Genomic DNA, 16,186 nt, shown 5'->3' with positions numbered 1-16,186 from the left:
CAGGCCACACGCTTCCCTTCCTGGCCCAGCATCTCCATCCTCTCCCCTCCTTCCTTGTCTCCTCTCCCAGCCAGACACCCAGAGAGGGCAGGAGCCTCGGCCTCTGGGTCCAGGGTCAGGTCCTGCTAGAGACACTCAACTGTGGCTCGCCCACCCTGTGCCCACTGACCCTCCAAGGACCCCCCGGTCACTCCTCACTGGATTCAGAGCACGTTTGGCTCGCGATGGGGCAAAGGGCAGTTTAGAGCAGGCTTCTGGGGCTCGCGGCGCGTCGGCGAGCGAGCTGGCCCCCAGAAAGGACAGGCACCAGCAGAGGAAAGCCACCCTAGGCTGGGAAGTCCCGCCAGACCCAGGAAGGGCGTGGCAGGGGTCCACGGGGTCAGCCCTGGACCGACAGCCTGGGAAGGGGGCTTCTCGGAGACCAGGGACCGTGGTAGGAAAGACCTTGGCGTCTGAGGCCACGGGGCCAGGGAGGTGCTCAGAGGACATGCGGCCACAGCCCCCTGCTGTCCCATCCCCGCAGGAGCCGGGCCCTGTCAGCTCACAGAGGTCACCAGCAGTGAGGGCTCCACACAACCTGACGTGAGGTTTCTCAAGGGAAGGCTGAGGTCAGGGGTGCTGGCTGGAGGGCCGGCTGCTGAAGGGCAAGGGAAGCCCTCAGGGCAGAGCTCGGTTACCCAGGCCAGACGTCACAAGCCCACAGGACAGCACAGATGGTGCCAACGCCACCCAGGGATGGTCGGGGGGTGGGCAGGATGAGCCACAGCATGCGGGCATCCGCTGGTCACTCAAGAGAACTGAGCACTTCACCCCCTAAACTAGTCAAAGAACTAGTAACAGCCCCCAACCTGGGCGCCAGCCCCAGCCAATGTGCAGGGCATGGCCTGGCCCAGGGGGATGTCCTCCCCTCACAGGCTGCGTGGCCCTGGTCCGGCCCACACCACCCTGGTTTCAGGGCCTCGCCTGTAAGACAGGCCCCGTCTGTCTTGCGGGGCCACGGAGACGTTTCTGTGAGAAACCAGAAGAGGGCCTAGCTTCCAGGCCCTTAGCCAGGGCAGCCGCTGTCTTAGGACCGGACATCTGCGTAAAGGTCTTAACGCTACCGGCCAAGAACAAAGAACTTGTTCTGTGAGGGAGGAAGGGTGTGGGGTTAAAGGAGCTCCAAACAGTAGAAACCAGGAGCCGACGACAGAGACCAAGGTCCCAGCACCCCCGAGGTGGACAGAAGGTAAAGAATTAGCTCACACAGAAGTGTGAGGTTTACCACCCTCTGAAGCTCGGCAGGGACAAGCTACCCACCCTTGAGGTGTCCAGTAAAGGCAAAGCAAGACCAGCCTTGTCCAGAGGGGTCATTGCCAACCCCCAGGAGCAGTCACAGAAGGGACGGGGCTCAGAGGCAAACACCACCCTCCCCTCCCCTCCCCTCTCTCACCCCCCACCCCCCCACACCCCGCCAACCTGATTTTCCGCAGCAACGTGTGGAAGGGCCGGAAGAGCTCGGACATGTCCTCTGCCTTGCGGTCCAGGTTCAGGGGTCCATCCGCATAGACCACGAGGCCACTGCATCCAAGACAGAAAGCCAGCCTGACGTCAAGTCCTGCAGCCGCGTGGCCAGCCCAGACCACACCCCGCACATGCTTCCCCTCTGCGATCGAATCGTAAATAAGTTTAGAGAAAAGCAGTGAAAATTATGACCCAGATTTTATCCTCTTCCGAAGTTGATGAGCCTACGTCTGTTTGAAGGATCATAAAATAATGATAAAAATATGGCTGCACACCTCCCAGCCGCAATCAGCTAAATCAGCATCAAGGTTTGTTGCTAACATCTGCCTCCTTGAAAATGGAAACACTGGATTTGTGTTTAAATATACCACAAATGCAGAGGTTGGTGAGAACTGGCCCTGGAACCGTCTACTCCAAAAGGGAAACAGGAGTTGGAGGTGAAGCCCAGCCCCCCACCAGCGTGGAGCCCTGACCCCAGGGCTGGCCCCTGGGGGTGTGGGTCCCGCAGGAGCGCGGCGCAGACAGGGCGAGATTTTTCCAGACAGCGCCCCGCAGGCTGTCCTCCCAGCTCTCCCACCTCTCCCTCGTGCCGTCCACACGCCCCAGGTCCGGGGGCTGCCCGAGACTTTCCGACTCACACTGGCCACAGGCTCTCGAGGTTCCCGGCCCCGCCAGGCTGTGAATGTCGTGTCCCGGCCGCTGTCTCCAAAGCCCCCTTCCCCTCCCAGCACTCTGGCCCACGGTCAGGCACCCTTCAAGAGGGGGGCAGCCCCCTGTCACCCCTCAGGCAGGATGGACCCTCCTGCTGGGCGTCCCCGTGCCTCGAGAGGACCCCCTTCACTGGACTGGGCCCCACGGCCCATCTGACGCTGCCCAGATGCCAGCTCCGGGCGCCCCGACTCCGCGGCAGGGGGTCCCGTGTTCACCTCCGTAGCCACAGCCCCACCCATCTCCAGGCGCGTGACCATCATTCCAGACCCGTCTCTCGGAGAGAGGACCTATCCCTGAGGACCCTTCTCTGGATGCCTCCTGCACCTCTTGGGTGCCCAGGGACCGTCCACCCGTGAACACGGGCCTGTCCCCTCGCGGCCCCATGGAGCGTAGGTCGGCGCCTCGGGGGCTTGTCTGTGTAAATGAGGAGCCGCTGGCACGTCTCTGAGGACGAGCAGGACCTTATTTCAGGCCTCAGGGTCTGGCCGCCCATCCAGCTGGGAGCCCCCATTACTTCTGGAAAACACCCAGTTCAGTGAGAAAAACAAGGTTGAGCGAGGAGACTGTTTTCCCCTAAAAAAGGGCTGGTTTCATGGGCGAAAAGATTTCCTTTTTTTCTAAAAACAGGAAAAACACGGGCTGTGAGGCCCCCCGGGGCACACCTGGCCGTGACCAGCATGACCAGCGGCCTCCAGGCCCCGAGGAGAGACCAGCTCGAGGGCCTGTGTCCTGAGCCAGCGGAGGGCAGCGGGCACGGCCGGGCCTCCGTTCCTTCTGGGCTGCTTCACGGATCTTCCATGAGCTAACGGTCATGGTTCAAGTCACCGTGTTTGAGGGACGATTTCTCAAGGCAGAGCCTTAACTTGCTGGGTAAATGCGGTGGTCTCAGTGCAAAGGCAGAGTGAAAACAGGCAGAAGAAAGAGTTTGGGGAATCCTGGCCATCTCCTCTTTCAGAAAGCAGCGACGGGGGCAGGGAGGGACCCTGTCTCCTCTCCTGGGTCCTGGCGAGGCCTGGGCTGCCCCCCAGAGAGCAAGCAGGGTCCCTCCCGCCCAGCACGGCCTCCATGGAGCTGCGAGCCCCGGAACAGAATCCACTCAGCAGGAGAGGTCTGTGCACAAACCCCTAAAGCCACCGTGCCCACCCCCTTGGGTGGGAGACTGGGGGACCTAGGCCATTCCCGCGGCTCTGTCCAGCGGTGCTCGCACGCGCCGGAGCACCCAGGGTTCCCTCCCGCTCAGCAGCTCCGGGAAGTGACGCCAACCGCCAGGACAGGCAGAGAGGAGGTCGTGGGGCGGCCACGTTTCTGCGTCCCCATGACGGGGCACCCCTGCGGACAAGGGTGAGGCTGGTCTTCGTGTCCCAGGAGGAGCTCAGCAGACACCTGTTCCGTGTCCAGCTGGCCCGGGTGCTGATGCAACGGCCGGGGGTGGGAAGGGGAGATGGGGGGAACCAGGCCTGGAAACAAGCCATCAGAGGGAGAGCTTCACCCCACAGGGCTGGTGACCCGGGCATCGCGCCCGCTCAGCCCACGTCCATGCAAGGCAGCCCCACGGTGGAGCCTGGCAGGCACGTGGCTGGGCCCGGGGGGACCCCGGCATAACGCGGGGGATGGTGAGGGGTCGGCCCAGGTCCAGCTCGCGTGGGCCGGGGGAGCACGCCCACCATGGAGGGAGGGCCCGCCCCACCCCCACTCTTTAGGTGTCTTTCACTTTCTTGGTAATGTCCTTTGATGCACAGATTTTAAATTTTGATAAAGTCCAATGTATTATTTTAAAAAATTTGTTGCTCATGCTTTTGGTGTCAAATCTAAGAATTCACCACCAAATCTCAGAAGACAAAGATTCACCTCCTCATACACACACTACTATATACAAAACAGATAACTCGTAAGGACCTACTGTAGAGCACAGGGAACTCTACTCAATGCTCCGCAATGACCTATATGGGAAAAGAACCTAGAAGAGAGTGGACATATGTATATGTGTAACCGACTCACTTTGCTGTACACCTGAAACTAACACAGCATTGTAAATCAGCCACACTCCAATAAAAATTAAATTAAAAATAAGAAAAAGAAGAAAAGAGAAAGATTCACCTGTGTGTTGGTCAGAGTTCTCCAGAGAAACGTGACCAGCACACATGCGCGCGTGCACGTGCTCACACACACACACACACACGCGGTTGCGTGAGGTGAATGTACTTAATGGCCGTTGTGCACATTCAGAAAGGGTTAAAATGGTCAGTTTTATGCCATGCATATTTTATCACAATAAAAAAGTAACATTTATTGCTTTGATTTCTGTTACAAAACTTATACCTATCACGTTCCGAAATTTAGTAGAGACACTGGTGACGATGTTTGTACTTGATACACTAGGAATTCTTCCCTGACATTTGGGATTCATCCTTAATGTTGTTTAAATAGCTAGAGTATCATTTTTAATCAATCCCTTAATTCCGGGTCTATACCCCCCCCCCCCGTCAAATTTTTATGATTAAAACTTCAGTGAAAAACTTTACAAATTCATATTTGTGCCCTGTCAGATCAGCACAACAAAATTCCGCGGAAATTCACTGTGCTACCACCTGCCGGGCACTAAGGACACATGAGTGAGTGCAGGTGAGCACCCCTGCCCCGTGACACTCATAGGCCCATGGGGGAGACACAAGTCACCCAAATATCCCGAGCAGGCAAATCTACAGAGAGATGGGATTACAGGGGTGGAGGTGATGGCTGAGGGGTAAGGGGTATCTTTTCAGTGACGACGATGCCCTGAAATTAGTGGTGACGGTTGCACGACTCTGCAAATTGACTGAAAACCACTGAATCGTACACTTCAAATGGGTGAGTCATAAGGTATGTGAATTTTATCTCAATAACATGGCTTAGAAGTAATCTCCTGGGAGGAAACGTGGGAACACCCTGTGCAGGAAGTGGTGAGCACCAAGGAAGGGAGTGGGCGGCAGGGAGGCGGGGAGAGAAGGTTGGAGGGGACCCTGAGATTGCGGAGGGCCGGGCAGGGGGCCCTGTCCACACTCGCCTTTGCTCCCACGGGCTGGAGCCACAGGAAGGCCCGAGCCCTCGGCTGCCAAGAAGCAGGTGGGCCAGGGGACTGGACGGGAACCTTCGCTGGCCCGGGAGAAGAGATCCACCCCAGAGGGTCCCTGCACCAAACCCCCAACCGCACCCCAGCATCCAGAATGCTCCACGGCAACTGCTTGCCTTGTGTACGTGTGCGCCTCCCTCACGGTCATCCCCATACCTCTGGGGACAAGCACAGGGCCGGCATGCAGTAGGTGCTTAATACATGCTCACAGGTGAATCCAGGAAGGAGTGAGTCCTGGGCCCCAAGCTGGGCAGCAGTGGCCTCTGTGGACAGCGAGGAATTGAGAGAGGGAGCCGGGTGGCTGCACTGTGGGTCCCACAGGAACCCTGTGAGTGTCCCTAAGGGGGCGGCTGGCTCCAGGACCAGCTGCTTACAAGCCAGCTCTCCCCGCCCCTTCTGGTTAAGCCTGGCGCTCCTCAGATCCTCAGACCCACAGCCTGGCTGCGAGGTGGGAGACCTGCTTCTGATGGGGGGCTGGGGGCTCTAGGGGGCCTGAGGGCTTCTCAGTGGCTGCTGTGAAGCCCCCAGACTCTGGGCTCCTGTCCTGCCTCCACTTCAACTTCAGACCCAGCCTCTCCTCGCTGCGACTCAGAGCCTCCCCTCATGACCTCAGAGGTCCCGCGGCTCCGCTTCCAGGCCTCCCTCCAGCCTAAGCTGGAGAGGACCCCACGCAAGGCCTCCAGGAGGTGCCCGACAGGAAAAAGGCCCTGCCCAGGGCACTCCCGAGGCAAGGACCCAGACAAGTTCAGGTGTCAGAAGGTGGCCTGAGGTCAGCAGAGAGGGCCCAGTGACCCCACTCAGGGAGAAGTGGCCTTGGAAGGCCAGCTCAGTGAGCATGTGAGGCTGGACAGCGCCACCCTGCACACCCTAGCCTTGGGCCGCCGGCAGCGGGGAGCCGCAAGGAGCTGAACACACACCACGGACTTGAGCACAGAAACCCAGAAACATGTGTCTGTTCAACGTCCTTGCTTTTATCTTAAGACGGGCGTGCTGTCTAAGAGTCTCTGGCCCTCCCCCGAGATTTAGAACAGATTCCCTCTAAGACAGTGGAAACTGACGGGAGGTTCTGGAAAGGTTCTGGTTCCTCCCAAGACCACTGCAGAGACCTCCCAGAGGGAAGGCAGCTCTGAAGCACAGTGAGGCCAGGAAGAGCGAGGTGGGGGCCAGGCCGGTCCCCAAGCCCAAGGCAAGACTCAAGTGTGGGGAGCTGACCCTGCACACCGGAGGCGGCCGCTCAGGCTTCCCCGAGTGCTGGGCACTGGCAGCCCCACCCCGCCTGCCCGCCTCCCCAGGCCCTCCTCGCTAAGTCCGCTCTGCGCTTCACGGCACGTCAGGCTCCCCGCCACAACACCTCCACAGTCCCGGGCAGTGGAAGCCGCTTCTGGCCCGGCCCAGGGTCGTCTGCCCGGCCTGCTCCCCACCCCTCCCGCACGCGGCACACGACTTGTCCAGCTCCCTGCGGTCCAGGGACGCCTCTCTGTCCCAGAGGCTGGCCCATCCTGCAGCGCTGCCACCGCCCCACGGACCGGCCGTAGGAGGTGCTCGCCCGCACTGAGTTCTCCCCAGGGCCTGTGCCTCTGTGTCCCCTGTACGCTCCCCAGGCCAGTCCACTGACATCCACACCTACGACCGGCTCCCTGCCTAGCTGCACCCCAGCTGCCCCCCGGGCGCCCGTGCCCACCCGCCCCAGGCTCCCTCACCTGGCGGGAGGGAAGGTGGTCTGTGTCTGGGAGTCCGGGTGCCGCTGAACAGCGTGGACCAAGCCCAGAACAGCTGGGCTCTGACCTTGGCTCTGAGAGGCTCCGCAGGGCTCAGCACATGACCGAGTACTTCCCGTCAAGCGCGCTTGACGACCGAGCCCACGTGCTGCCATGACACCTTTGAGGCCACAGACCCCAGAGGCCTAACCCAGCGCTCCCCTGCTCTCAGCAGCCGTGCTCCCCCCCCATCGCAAGGCCAGCTGCCGCCCACCTGCCCCTCACCCAACAGGCTCCACCTCCCTGCCAGCCCATGAATCCTCCAAACACGCCCACCACATCCTCCGGCGGGGATCGGGGCACCTCGCCTCTCGTCCCTTCAAAGCCGCTCCCACAGCCCCTGATGGGGCCCCTGTGCCTGAGCGTGGGGGCCTCTTCCCAGGGCTGGGGTGCACGTGGCTGTCATGCTCACCCATCCTGCACCATCTAGGCTGGCTGAGCGGGAGGCACTCGGAACACCTGGTTCCTCGTCTGCCGGGACAAGGACAGGGCCACCTGGCAGCTGCTCTGGGGCTGAGCAGCCCCCTTCGGGGTACGAGTACCACCTACCACCACCCCGAGGGGCCTGGCACCACGGACCCGACCATCCTGCCAGGTTTCTGAGAAATGGCGGCCCCAGGCAGGGGGACACTCACCACACGATGGCCAACCTGGGGATGGTGAACATGAGGGCTGGCTCGTAGTCGTCAATCATGTCCTGGGTCAGGTACCCGAAGTCCAGGGCCCTGGCAGGGGAGGGAGACAGTGAGCAGGGGCGACCCACGGCCAGACGGGGGAGGGCAAGGCAGCCGCGCAGCCCTCACCCACGTCGGCGCTTGGCGGCCAGCTGCTGGACGAGTCCCGCTCTGCAAGGTCCGGCGCAGGGGGCCGACGCTCGGCCTGCCCCATCTTCCCACTTCCCGACCCCACCGCTGGCGGAGGAAGCAGGGGTGAGTGAGAGGTGCTCGCCAAGGGGAGCTAGTGAGGCCAGCTATGCTGTCAGGCACCCAAAGCGAAAGGATAAACGAGGAGTAGAAACACTGCTCTGAACCGTTTCACACCGCCAAGAAACCCGAATTGCTCTCCCGGATGTCTCCCCTCTTGCAGGTAGACGAGACGCTTTCTCTGCGAGCGCGAGCAAATGCTGCTGGCATCGCCGTGTTCTGAATGGACGGTACTTCCCGTCTTCTTACTCTTGAGTGACTTGAAACATCTCTCGGCGTACAACAGTGAATAAATCGTCTTTAAAATTAACAAACTGACGATGTGAGATTAGACAGCTTCAAAACTTACCTACTACTAAAGCACAAGTCACATATAAGGAACATTCTGGGCTAAATCTTAGTCCCAAAGTCTATTCAGAAAATCTGACTTCAAACCTGACCCCACACGCCCCATACGAGCCATGATGAGAACAGTGATGATTCACCTCCAAAACCCAGATCAGAAAAGGGTCCATCCTGGCCTGTAGGGAAGAAGAGTGGACGAAAGGAAAGCAGGAGGTGGGGAGTGAGGGCCACCGGGTGTCTCCCGGAACCAAGGGGAGGAGAGGAAGAGGTGAGGAGATGGGGAGGTGGGGAGCTGAGGAGAAGAGGAGTGGAGGTGAGGAGGTATACAGGTGATGAGGTGAGGAGGAGGGAGGAGAAAGGAGGGGAGAAGGTGAGGAAGTGATGAGGTGAGGGAGGTGAGGGAGGTGAGAGAGGTGAGAACGTGAGGAGGTGAGGAAGGTGAGGAGGTGAGGAGGGGAGGGAGGTGAGGGAGGTGAAGAGGTGATGGAGGTGAGGGAGGTGATGGGGGTGAGGAGGAGAGGGAGGTGAGGAGGTGAGGGAGGTGAGGGAGGTGAGGGAGGTGAGGAGGTGAGGAGGTGAGGGAGGTGAGGGAGGTGAGGAGGAGAGGGAGGTGAGGAGGTGATGGAGGTGAGGAGGTGAGGGAGGTGAGGAGGTGAGGAGGTGAGGGAGGTGAGGAGGTGAGGAGGTGAGGTGAGAGAGGTGAGGGAGGTGAGGAGGTGAGGGAGGTGAGGGAGGTGAGGAGGGGAGGGAGGTGAGGAGGTGAGGAGGTGAGGGAGGTGAGGAGGTGATGGAGGTGAGGAGGTGAGGGACGTGAGGGAGGTGAGGGAGGTGAGGGAGATGAGGAGGTGAGGGAGGTGAGGAGGTGAGGAGGTGAGGAGGTGAGGGAGGTGAGGTGAGGAGAAGAGGAGTTGAGGTGCGGAGGTGAGGGAGGTGAGGGAGGTGAGGGAGGTGAGGGAGGTGAGGAGGTGAGGGAGGTGAGGGAGCTGAGGGAGGTGAGGGAGATGAGGAGGTGAGGGAGGTGAGGAGGTGAGGAGGTGAGGAAGGTGAGGTGAGGAGAAGAGGAGCTGAGGTGAGGAGGTGAGGGAGGTGAGGAAGATGAGGTGAGGAGGTGAGGGAGGTGAGAGAGATGAGGAGGTAAGGGAAGTGAGGGAGGTGAGGGAGGTGAGGAGGTGAGGGAGGTGAGGAGGTGAGGGAGGTGAGAGAGGTGAGGAGGTGAGGGAGGTGAGGGAGGTGAGGGAGGTGAGGAGTTGAGGCAGAGGGAGGAGAAAGGAGGGGAGAAGGTGAGGATGTGATGAGGTGAGGGAGGTGAGGAAGGTGAAGTGAGGTGAGGGAGGTGAGGGAGGTGAGGAGGTGAGGGAAGTGAGGGAGGTGAGGAGGTGAGGGAGGTGAGGGAGGTGAGGGAGGTGAGGGAGGTGAGGAGGTGAGGGAGGTGAGGGAGGTGAGGAGGTGAGGGAGGTGAGGAGGTGAGGGAGGTGAGGAGGTGAGGAGGTGAGGGAGGTGAGGAGGTGAGAGAGGTGAGGGAGGTGAGGAGGTGAGGGAGGTGAGGAGGTGAGGGAGGTGATGGAGGTGAGGAGGTGATGGAGGTGAGGAGGTGATGGAGATGAGGAGGTGAGGGAGGTAAGGAGGCGAGGGAGGTGAGGGAGGTGAGGGAGGTGAGGAGGTGAGGAGGTGAGGGAGGTGAGGAGGTGAGGGAGTTGAGGGAGGTGAGGAGGTGAGGGAGGTGAGGGAGGTGAGGGAGGTGAGGGAGGTGAGGAGGTGAGGAGGTGAGGGAGGTGAGGAGGTGAGGGAGGTGAGGAGGTGAGGAGGTGATGGAGGTGAGGAGGTGAGGGAGGTGAGGGAGGTGAGGAGGTGAGGGAGGTGAGGAGGTGAGAGAGGTGAGGGAGGTGAGGAGGTGAGGGAGGTGAGGAGGTGAGGGAGGTGATGGAGGTGAGGAGGTGATGGAGGTGAGGAGGTGATGGAGATGAGGAGGTGAGGGAGGTGAGGGAGGTGAGGAGGTGAGGGAGGTGAGGGAGGTGAGGAGATGAGGGAGGTGAGGGAGGTAAGGAGGCGAGGGAGGTGAGGGAGGTGAGGGAGGTGAGGAGGTGAGGAGGTGAGGGAGGTGAGGAGGTGAGGGAGTTGAGGGAGGTGAGGAGGTGAGGGAGGTGAGGGAGGTGAGGGAGGTGAGGGAGGTGAGGAGGTGAGGAGGTGAGGGAGGTGAGGAGGTGAGGGAGGTGAGGAGGTGAGGAGGTGATGGAGGTGAGGAGGTGAGGGAGGTGAGGGAGGTGAGGAGGTGAGGGAGGTGAGGGAGGTGAGGGAGGTGAGGTGAGGATGTGATGGAGGTGTGGGAGGTGAGGAGGTGAGGGAGGTGAGGGAGGTGAGGGAGGTGAGGGAGGTGAGGAGGTGAAGGAGATGAGGAGGTGAGGAGGTGAGGGAGGTGAGGGAGGTGAGGAGGTGACGGAGGTGAGGAGGTGAGGGAGGTGATGGAGGTGTGGGAGGTGAGGAGGTGAGGGAGGTGAGAAGGTGAGGTAGGTGAGGAGGTGAGGGAGGTGAGGTAGGTGAGGAGGTGAGGGTGGTGAGGGAGGTGAGGGAGGTGAGGATGTGAGGAGGTAAGGGAGATGAGGAAGTGAGGAGGTGAGGGAGGTGAGGGAGGTGAGGGAAGTGAGGAGGTTAGGGAGGTGAGGAGGTGAGGGAGGTGAGGTAGGTGAGGAGGTTTGGTTGTGACGGAGGTGTGCGAGGTGAGGGAGGTGAGGAGTTGAGGGAGGTGAGGGATGTGAGGGAAGTGAGGAGGTGAGGTAGGTGAGGGAGGTGAGGAGGTGAGGGAGGTCAGGAGGTGAGCATGGAGCCCTTCTCAACCACGTCAGCTCCTCCTGCAGGGTCTGGGCCCAGAGAAGGGGACACTGGGGCTGAGGAACAGTCGTGTGAGTGGAGGCCCTGTGGCACATGCACATGGTGCCCCTGTCCCGGTGCAGCCCTCACCCAGGCCCGAGGCAGCAAGAGCTCCGCCATTCCCGGGTGGCCTCACCTCTCCACCGTCTCACAGAACAGCACGATGACCTCCTGCTGCACGTAGTACTCCCGCGGGGACTTCACGGGCACCATGGCCGACACGTAGCTGCAAACAGAGAGAAGGGAGTGAGGGCCATCTGGTACCTCCCGGAACCAAGGGTGTCTTAACTGACAACCAAATGAGGTCCCTCCAGCTGGAGCCCAGCTGCATCTCAGCAGCTTCATAAACACACACCCCCAGCATCACCGTTTATATTTTGAGCCAAAGCTCCTCCCAGGGTCAGGCCTCAAGTAGCACCTCCTTGGGTCCCACAGCCCTGCCCACCCCGGAACCGCCACTGCCCACTGCCCCGACGGTCCCCAGCCTCGAGGTAATGAATGACCCTGTGCAGGGCGGACAGACAACCCCTGGGCCCCCACGCAGGGCAGGGCCAGGGGGCTCCACCCACTCCCCAGGTGAGAACATTTTTCTGTCACTATTTTTTCTTGTTACGAAAGCTCAGTTGGAAAGATGTGGAGCAGGCAGAGCCGGCCGAAGCTATTAAGCTCATTTGTGGCGCCCACTCCCTAGAGAACCGGCTGGAATGCCTGACTTCTTTCTGGGGCCCACACGACACAGGACGGACAGTTTTCATTAACCGGGCCACCGTGGACGGGCTTTGGGGTCCTGCTTCTCATCTACCTCCAACGTCTCTGTGTCTGTGGACACCGCGCAGGCCCCTCCCCGCAGTCCCGGGTCCTCCACAGCCCGTCCTGTGAGGGCCCCAGGGACCACGCCATGTCCTTTGCCGCGGGCGGGCGGGCGGGAACGCCCCAGGGAGCTAGTGGGGGTGCGAAGGGCAGACCCGCTGAGCTGGAGAGGCGCCCCCCTCACCCCACGGAGCTGGGGGCCCCAGCAGGCCCCCGAGTGGCCTCCACTTCCTCCTGGCTCCTGCCGCGTCCCACGTCTGGGCACAGAGACGTGCTGGGGGCGGGGCGTTGTGCTGACCATGACCTTCACCCGCAGGACCACCAGCGGCAGAGGTGCTGGGCGGGACCCGGCGTCCCTTGCGCCCCTGGGTCGCCTCTGCCCGCCTCCGCCCCTCCCCGTACGCCGTGCCCCCGACCCCCGCGACGGCCCAGAACCAGCCCGCGCCTCCCTCCGCGGAGTCTTCCTGCTGCACACGCAGAGCCGGCGGAGCTGCCCGCCCCCAGCCCTCCCCACGGGGCAAAGGGTTAGGGTTCCTCGGTCACCTCAGCTCGAACTCGGCGAACAGCACGTCGAAGTGCCTCAGCGCCTCCCGCATCTTCTCCGTGTAGGTGTTGAGGTCCCGCAGCGCCTGGTCGCGGAGGGCGCCGCGCACGTCCTCCAGGCTGCGGGTCAGCTCCTTGGCCAGCGGCCGCATGGCCATGCTCTCCAGCTCGCGGTTCATGATGATGGAGCCAGCGGCCAGGCACTGCGGGCAGCAGAGGGCGTCAGGGAGGCCCCACCCGCGTGTCCTCGGCGCCCGGAGCGTGCGGGCTTCCGGAACCCACGACAGCGGGCGCTGAGCAAGGCCCCCCCCGCCCACGGCGCCCAAGAAGACTGTACAGCCAGAGGTGGGACCGGAGGGCAGAGCAACGGTGGGGTTGGGGCGCCTCATCCCGGAGACGCCTCCCGGGCCTCCCTTCCGGAAGCTCCTCCCTCATATTCCTGCCCCCCTCCCCCCTCCGCTCTGGGGCGCCTGCTCCCTCCTGGTTTCTCTTAGATGCAGAGCCATCATGGCGGTGAGAATAAGTGCCCTCGGGTTTGGGGGCTCCATGCAGGGGCCTCCGGGCCATGTGACTCCTGTCCCCTCCCCACCCGGTCCACAGACGCCAGGTTCCGGCCGTACTCCAGGTCCACCGCACCGGGACTGACCGCGACTCCCCAGGAAATCCAGGCGTTCTAGGAAGCAGACGCCTCGTGTCCATAAAGGCTCCCTGCATCACCTCATGGCTTGCACAGCTGCCCCTGACCCTGGGACCCGCTTTGCAGAGCTGAGCACTTAGGCTGGGGGGAGAGACGGCCTACCCAGGGCCCCAGCAGGGACGCCCAACCAGGTGTGGCTCAGAGGAGCCGGGTGGAATGGGCTGAAAGAGGGGAGCCGGTGGGCACGAGGGCCCGGCAGCGTGGGGGTGGGGGGCATTCCAGGAGTTCTGCAGAGCTGAGGCGGGGAGGACGGGGCAGCGCACGCCCCTAGGGTCCCGAGAGCAAGGCCAAGGGGTCGTCTGGGTGTCCCACGGGTCACCACTGGCTGGGGTGAGGCTGGTCCTGCCTCCCCGGGCAGACACCTCCCTCCCGTGCCTCAGGCTCCTCCTCGGGAGGTGAAGACCAAGATCGGAGGGGCTCTGTGAGTGGCGGCTGGAGTGTGGGCCAGGGCGCAGCTGCCCCGCCCCGCAAGAAGAAACAGTCCTGTGGGTGCAGGACAGGCAGTGCTGTTCCGAATACCAGCATTATTGTAATAAGAACCGCTTTTAGGCCCTACGTGCCTGGGGGCCTGAGAACCTCATAGAAATCACATGTGAGGCCTCGTGTCTATATTTGCTTGTGTATAGTTTCCAGGGAGCATGTTCTCGCCTCCCCGCCACCCTACAGGCTCAGCACCATCTGTAACCCTTGGAGGAGGAGAAGCCGGGCCCTGCACCTGCAGATGCACACAGGTGAGCATCGCAGAGAAACAGCTGGACAATACCCAGCACCGTGACCCCAGACCCCGGCGGCCACCCACTACCTCGGCGCCAAACCAGAGCTGGCCGGCCAGGTTGTCGTGCCGGATCTCCTCGGGGAACTTGACACAGAAATCCCGTGGGGCGCGGTCCTGGGGGATGCACACATCCATGATCTGGTTAATGATGTTTAACACGTTGTCCTGAAACAGAAACAGGAAGTGCGCTAAGACGCAGCTCCAGCTGGCGGCTGACAGGACTGCTTGGAAAGTCGGAGAAGCAAGCCCAGTGCAGGTTAGGGTGACGAGGTGATGTGGTAGCACACGTGGGCCTGCTCTGCAACTGCTACAAGGAGCTCAAACTTTCCAGAAGTATCCAGAGTGAAGAGCACACCCTTCCCCACGTCCAGGTGTCTAGAGCACCCGCCACGAGGGCTGAGGGCGCGTCCCACGTCAGTCACCAAGTTCATGGTGCATCGCCCTTTGTGACGCTGTACCTTTCCCTGCGGACCCGCGCACCTGGGCTCCCTGCAGCCTCAGCCACGATGACCGCCCCGAGCATCTCTCTGAACTCCTGTACACAAATTTCTTAGGAGAGAGCTGGAGGAATGGAATTGCTAGGTGGACAGACACACAAAAAGTGGATTTTCACCGCCCACTTGCTGTGCTGCTTTGATTAACATATAAGCCTGTGTCACCCTGGGCATGATCGCGACACAGGCAAGACCTGCTGTCGGGACAGACACCACTAGGAGACCACGTGTAAGACTGGTCTTCTCAAACCTGTTTTACTGCATCTTAAATTACATCCCATTCTTTTCTCAAAACTGTCCTGTTCGTTAAACGTCTACTATCCATTCAGTAGAACTGTAAGAATGTTGAAAGTTTAGTTTGTTTCTTTAATTTGTTAAAGGTAAGATTAATACCCATTCATCCCAGAGAAACTGGAAACATGGGAAAGTGGAGGGGCAAGGAATGTCCTTAGGACAGTGACTGCAGATGGGGACAGTGACTGCAGGTGGCACGCCTCCTTCCGGTTCTCGTCCCCGTGGGCTGCTTCCCATCAGCAGCACGGTTGGGATCATCTGTGGACGTTATTTTGTACTCTGCTGCTGTCATTTACTGTTGGGACGTGTTATCATCACTTTCCACAAATCCAGCTTGTGACAGGGAGCCACGTAAGATTCCAGCACACGGACCATCCTTTTAACTCCCTGCTTCCTCTTCTGCTGGACATTTACGTCATTTCTAATTTACCGTGAGTAAGGCAATCACCACGGCGGTGCCTGACGCTGAATTCTGGGTTAGTCCCTCAGAATCCACTCATCCCTAGAAGCACCATTACAAAGTCAGAGTGTGAAGTGCATTTACAGGCCCTAATTACATTCCACCAAGCTGCTTTCCAAAAAAAGACAGCACACCCTCACCCTCAGCAGTTTCGTATCTCAACAGTCCTCCTCTCCACCCTCTGAGGCTTGAGTTTCATTTTTCTTAGGCAGTAGATGTGAGCGGGAAGCATGACTTTCTAATGCAAACAACTGATGCACTAAACTCTGAAGGAAATTCTGCACCATAAGGAAATCGCACAAAACATAAAAATAAATCCAACCAACATCAAGTGGTCCTACTGTCAGCTCTGTTTAAAAGGTTTTCTGGGTGGGCAGGTCTCTTTCTCACGATTCAACAAAGTAATGAACAAACAGTGGCAAAAATAACAGCAAGGTCTCAGAAAACGTCAGCTGGTATTGAGAGCCAGGAATCTTAGCCCAGCAAGGTGGCAGGGCTTACCCAAAGCTGTGTGGCCTTTTAGTGGCAGTGATCCCACCCTGCCCAGCCCAAGGATGGCAGCTGCCTGAGGGTGAGGGCTTTTTCCCTGCACTGATGGGTCCCCAGTGATAGAGCAGTGCTGAACACACAGTGTCCCTCAACCACGTTTACTGGGGCGTCTGATTCCACCCAAGGTGGGGCAACATGCATGAAATTTACCTCTTCAAACAACAATAATGGAAGCAAATGAGACAGCGGTTGTCCAGACACTGGACGTCAGGCAATAAGTGATCCCAGAGAGAAGAGAAACAAATGAGGTGGGAGCTATGACTGCCCAGCTCACTGCCTGGAGGGAATTTTCAGGTCGTGGCACAGACAGAAGGTACCCACGTGGGACCCAGCAAACTCCCTAGTTGAAGA

General features: G+C 60.2%; 1 protein-coding gene across 1 annotated transcript; it reads right to left on the bottom strand.

Annotated features, from left to right (window-relative positions):
- Nucleotides 1-1,458: 1,458 nt before the first annotated feature.
- On the bottom strand, nucleotides 1,459-14,200 carry LOC309979035 (lateral signaling target protein 2 homolog; the record flags this gene model as incomplete). Its single annotated transcript, XM_082865850.1, has 5 exons — nucleotides 14,066-14,200; nucleotides 12,567-12,769; nucleotides 11,350-11,439; nucleotides 7,716-7,805; nucleotides 1,459-1,560 (listed from the first exon to the last, which is right to left on the bottom strand). Coding segments are annotated over exons 1-5 (593 nt in total), but the record flags the coding sequence as incomplete, so codon positions are not given.
- Between the last annotated feature and the right edge of the window lie 1,986 nt (nucleotides 14,201-16,186).

The sequence above is a fragment of the Leucopleurus acutus genome (genome assembly GCF_964270905.1).
Source record: "Leucopleurus acutus genome assembly, contig: HAP1_SCAFFOLD_1134, whole genome shotgun sequence".
Lineage (NCBI taxonomy): Eukaryota > Metazoa > Chordata > Mammalia > Artiodactyla > Delphinidae > Leucopleurus > Leucopleurus acutus.
The sequence above is the reverse complement of the archived record's forward strand: the minus strand, read 5'-3'. Positions and strand labels throughout refer to the sequence as shown.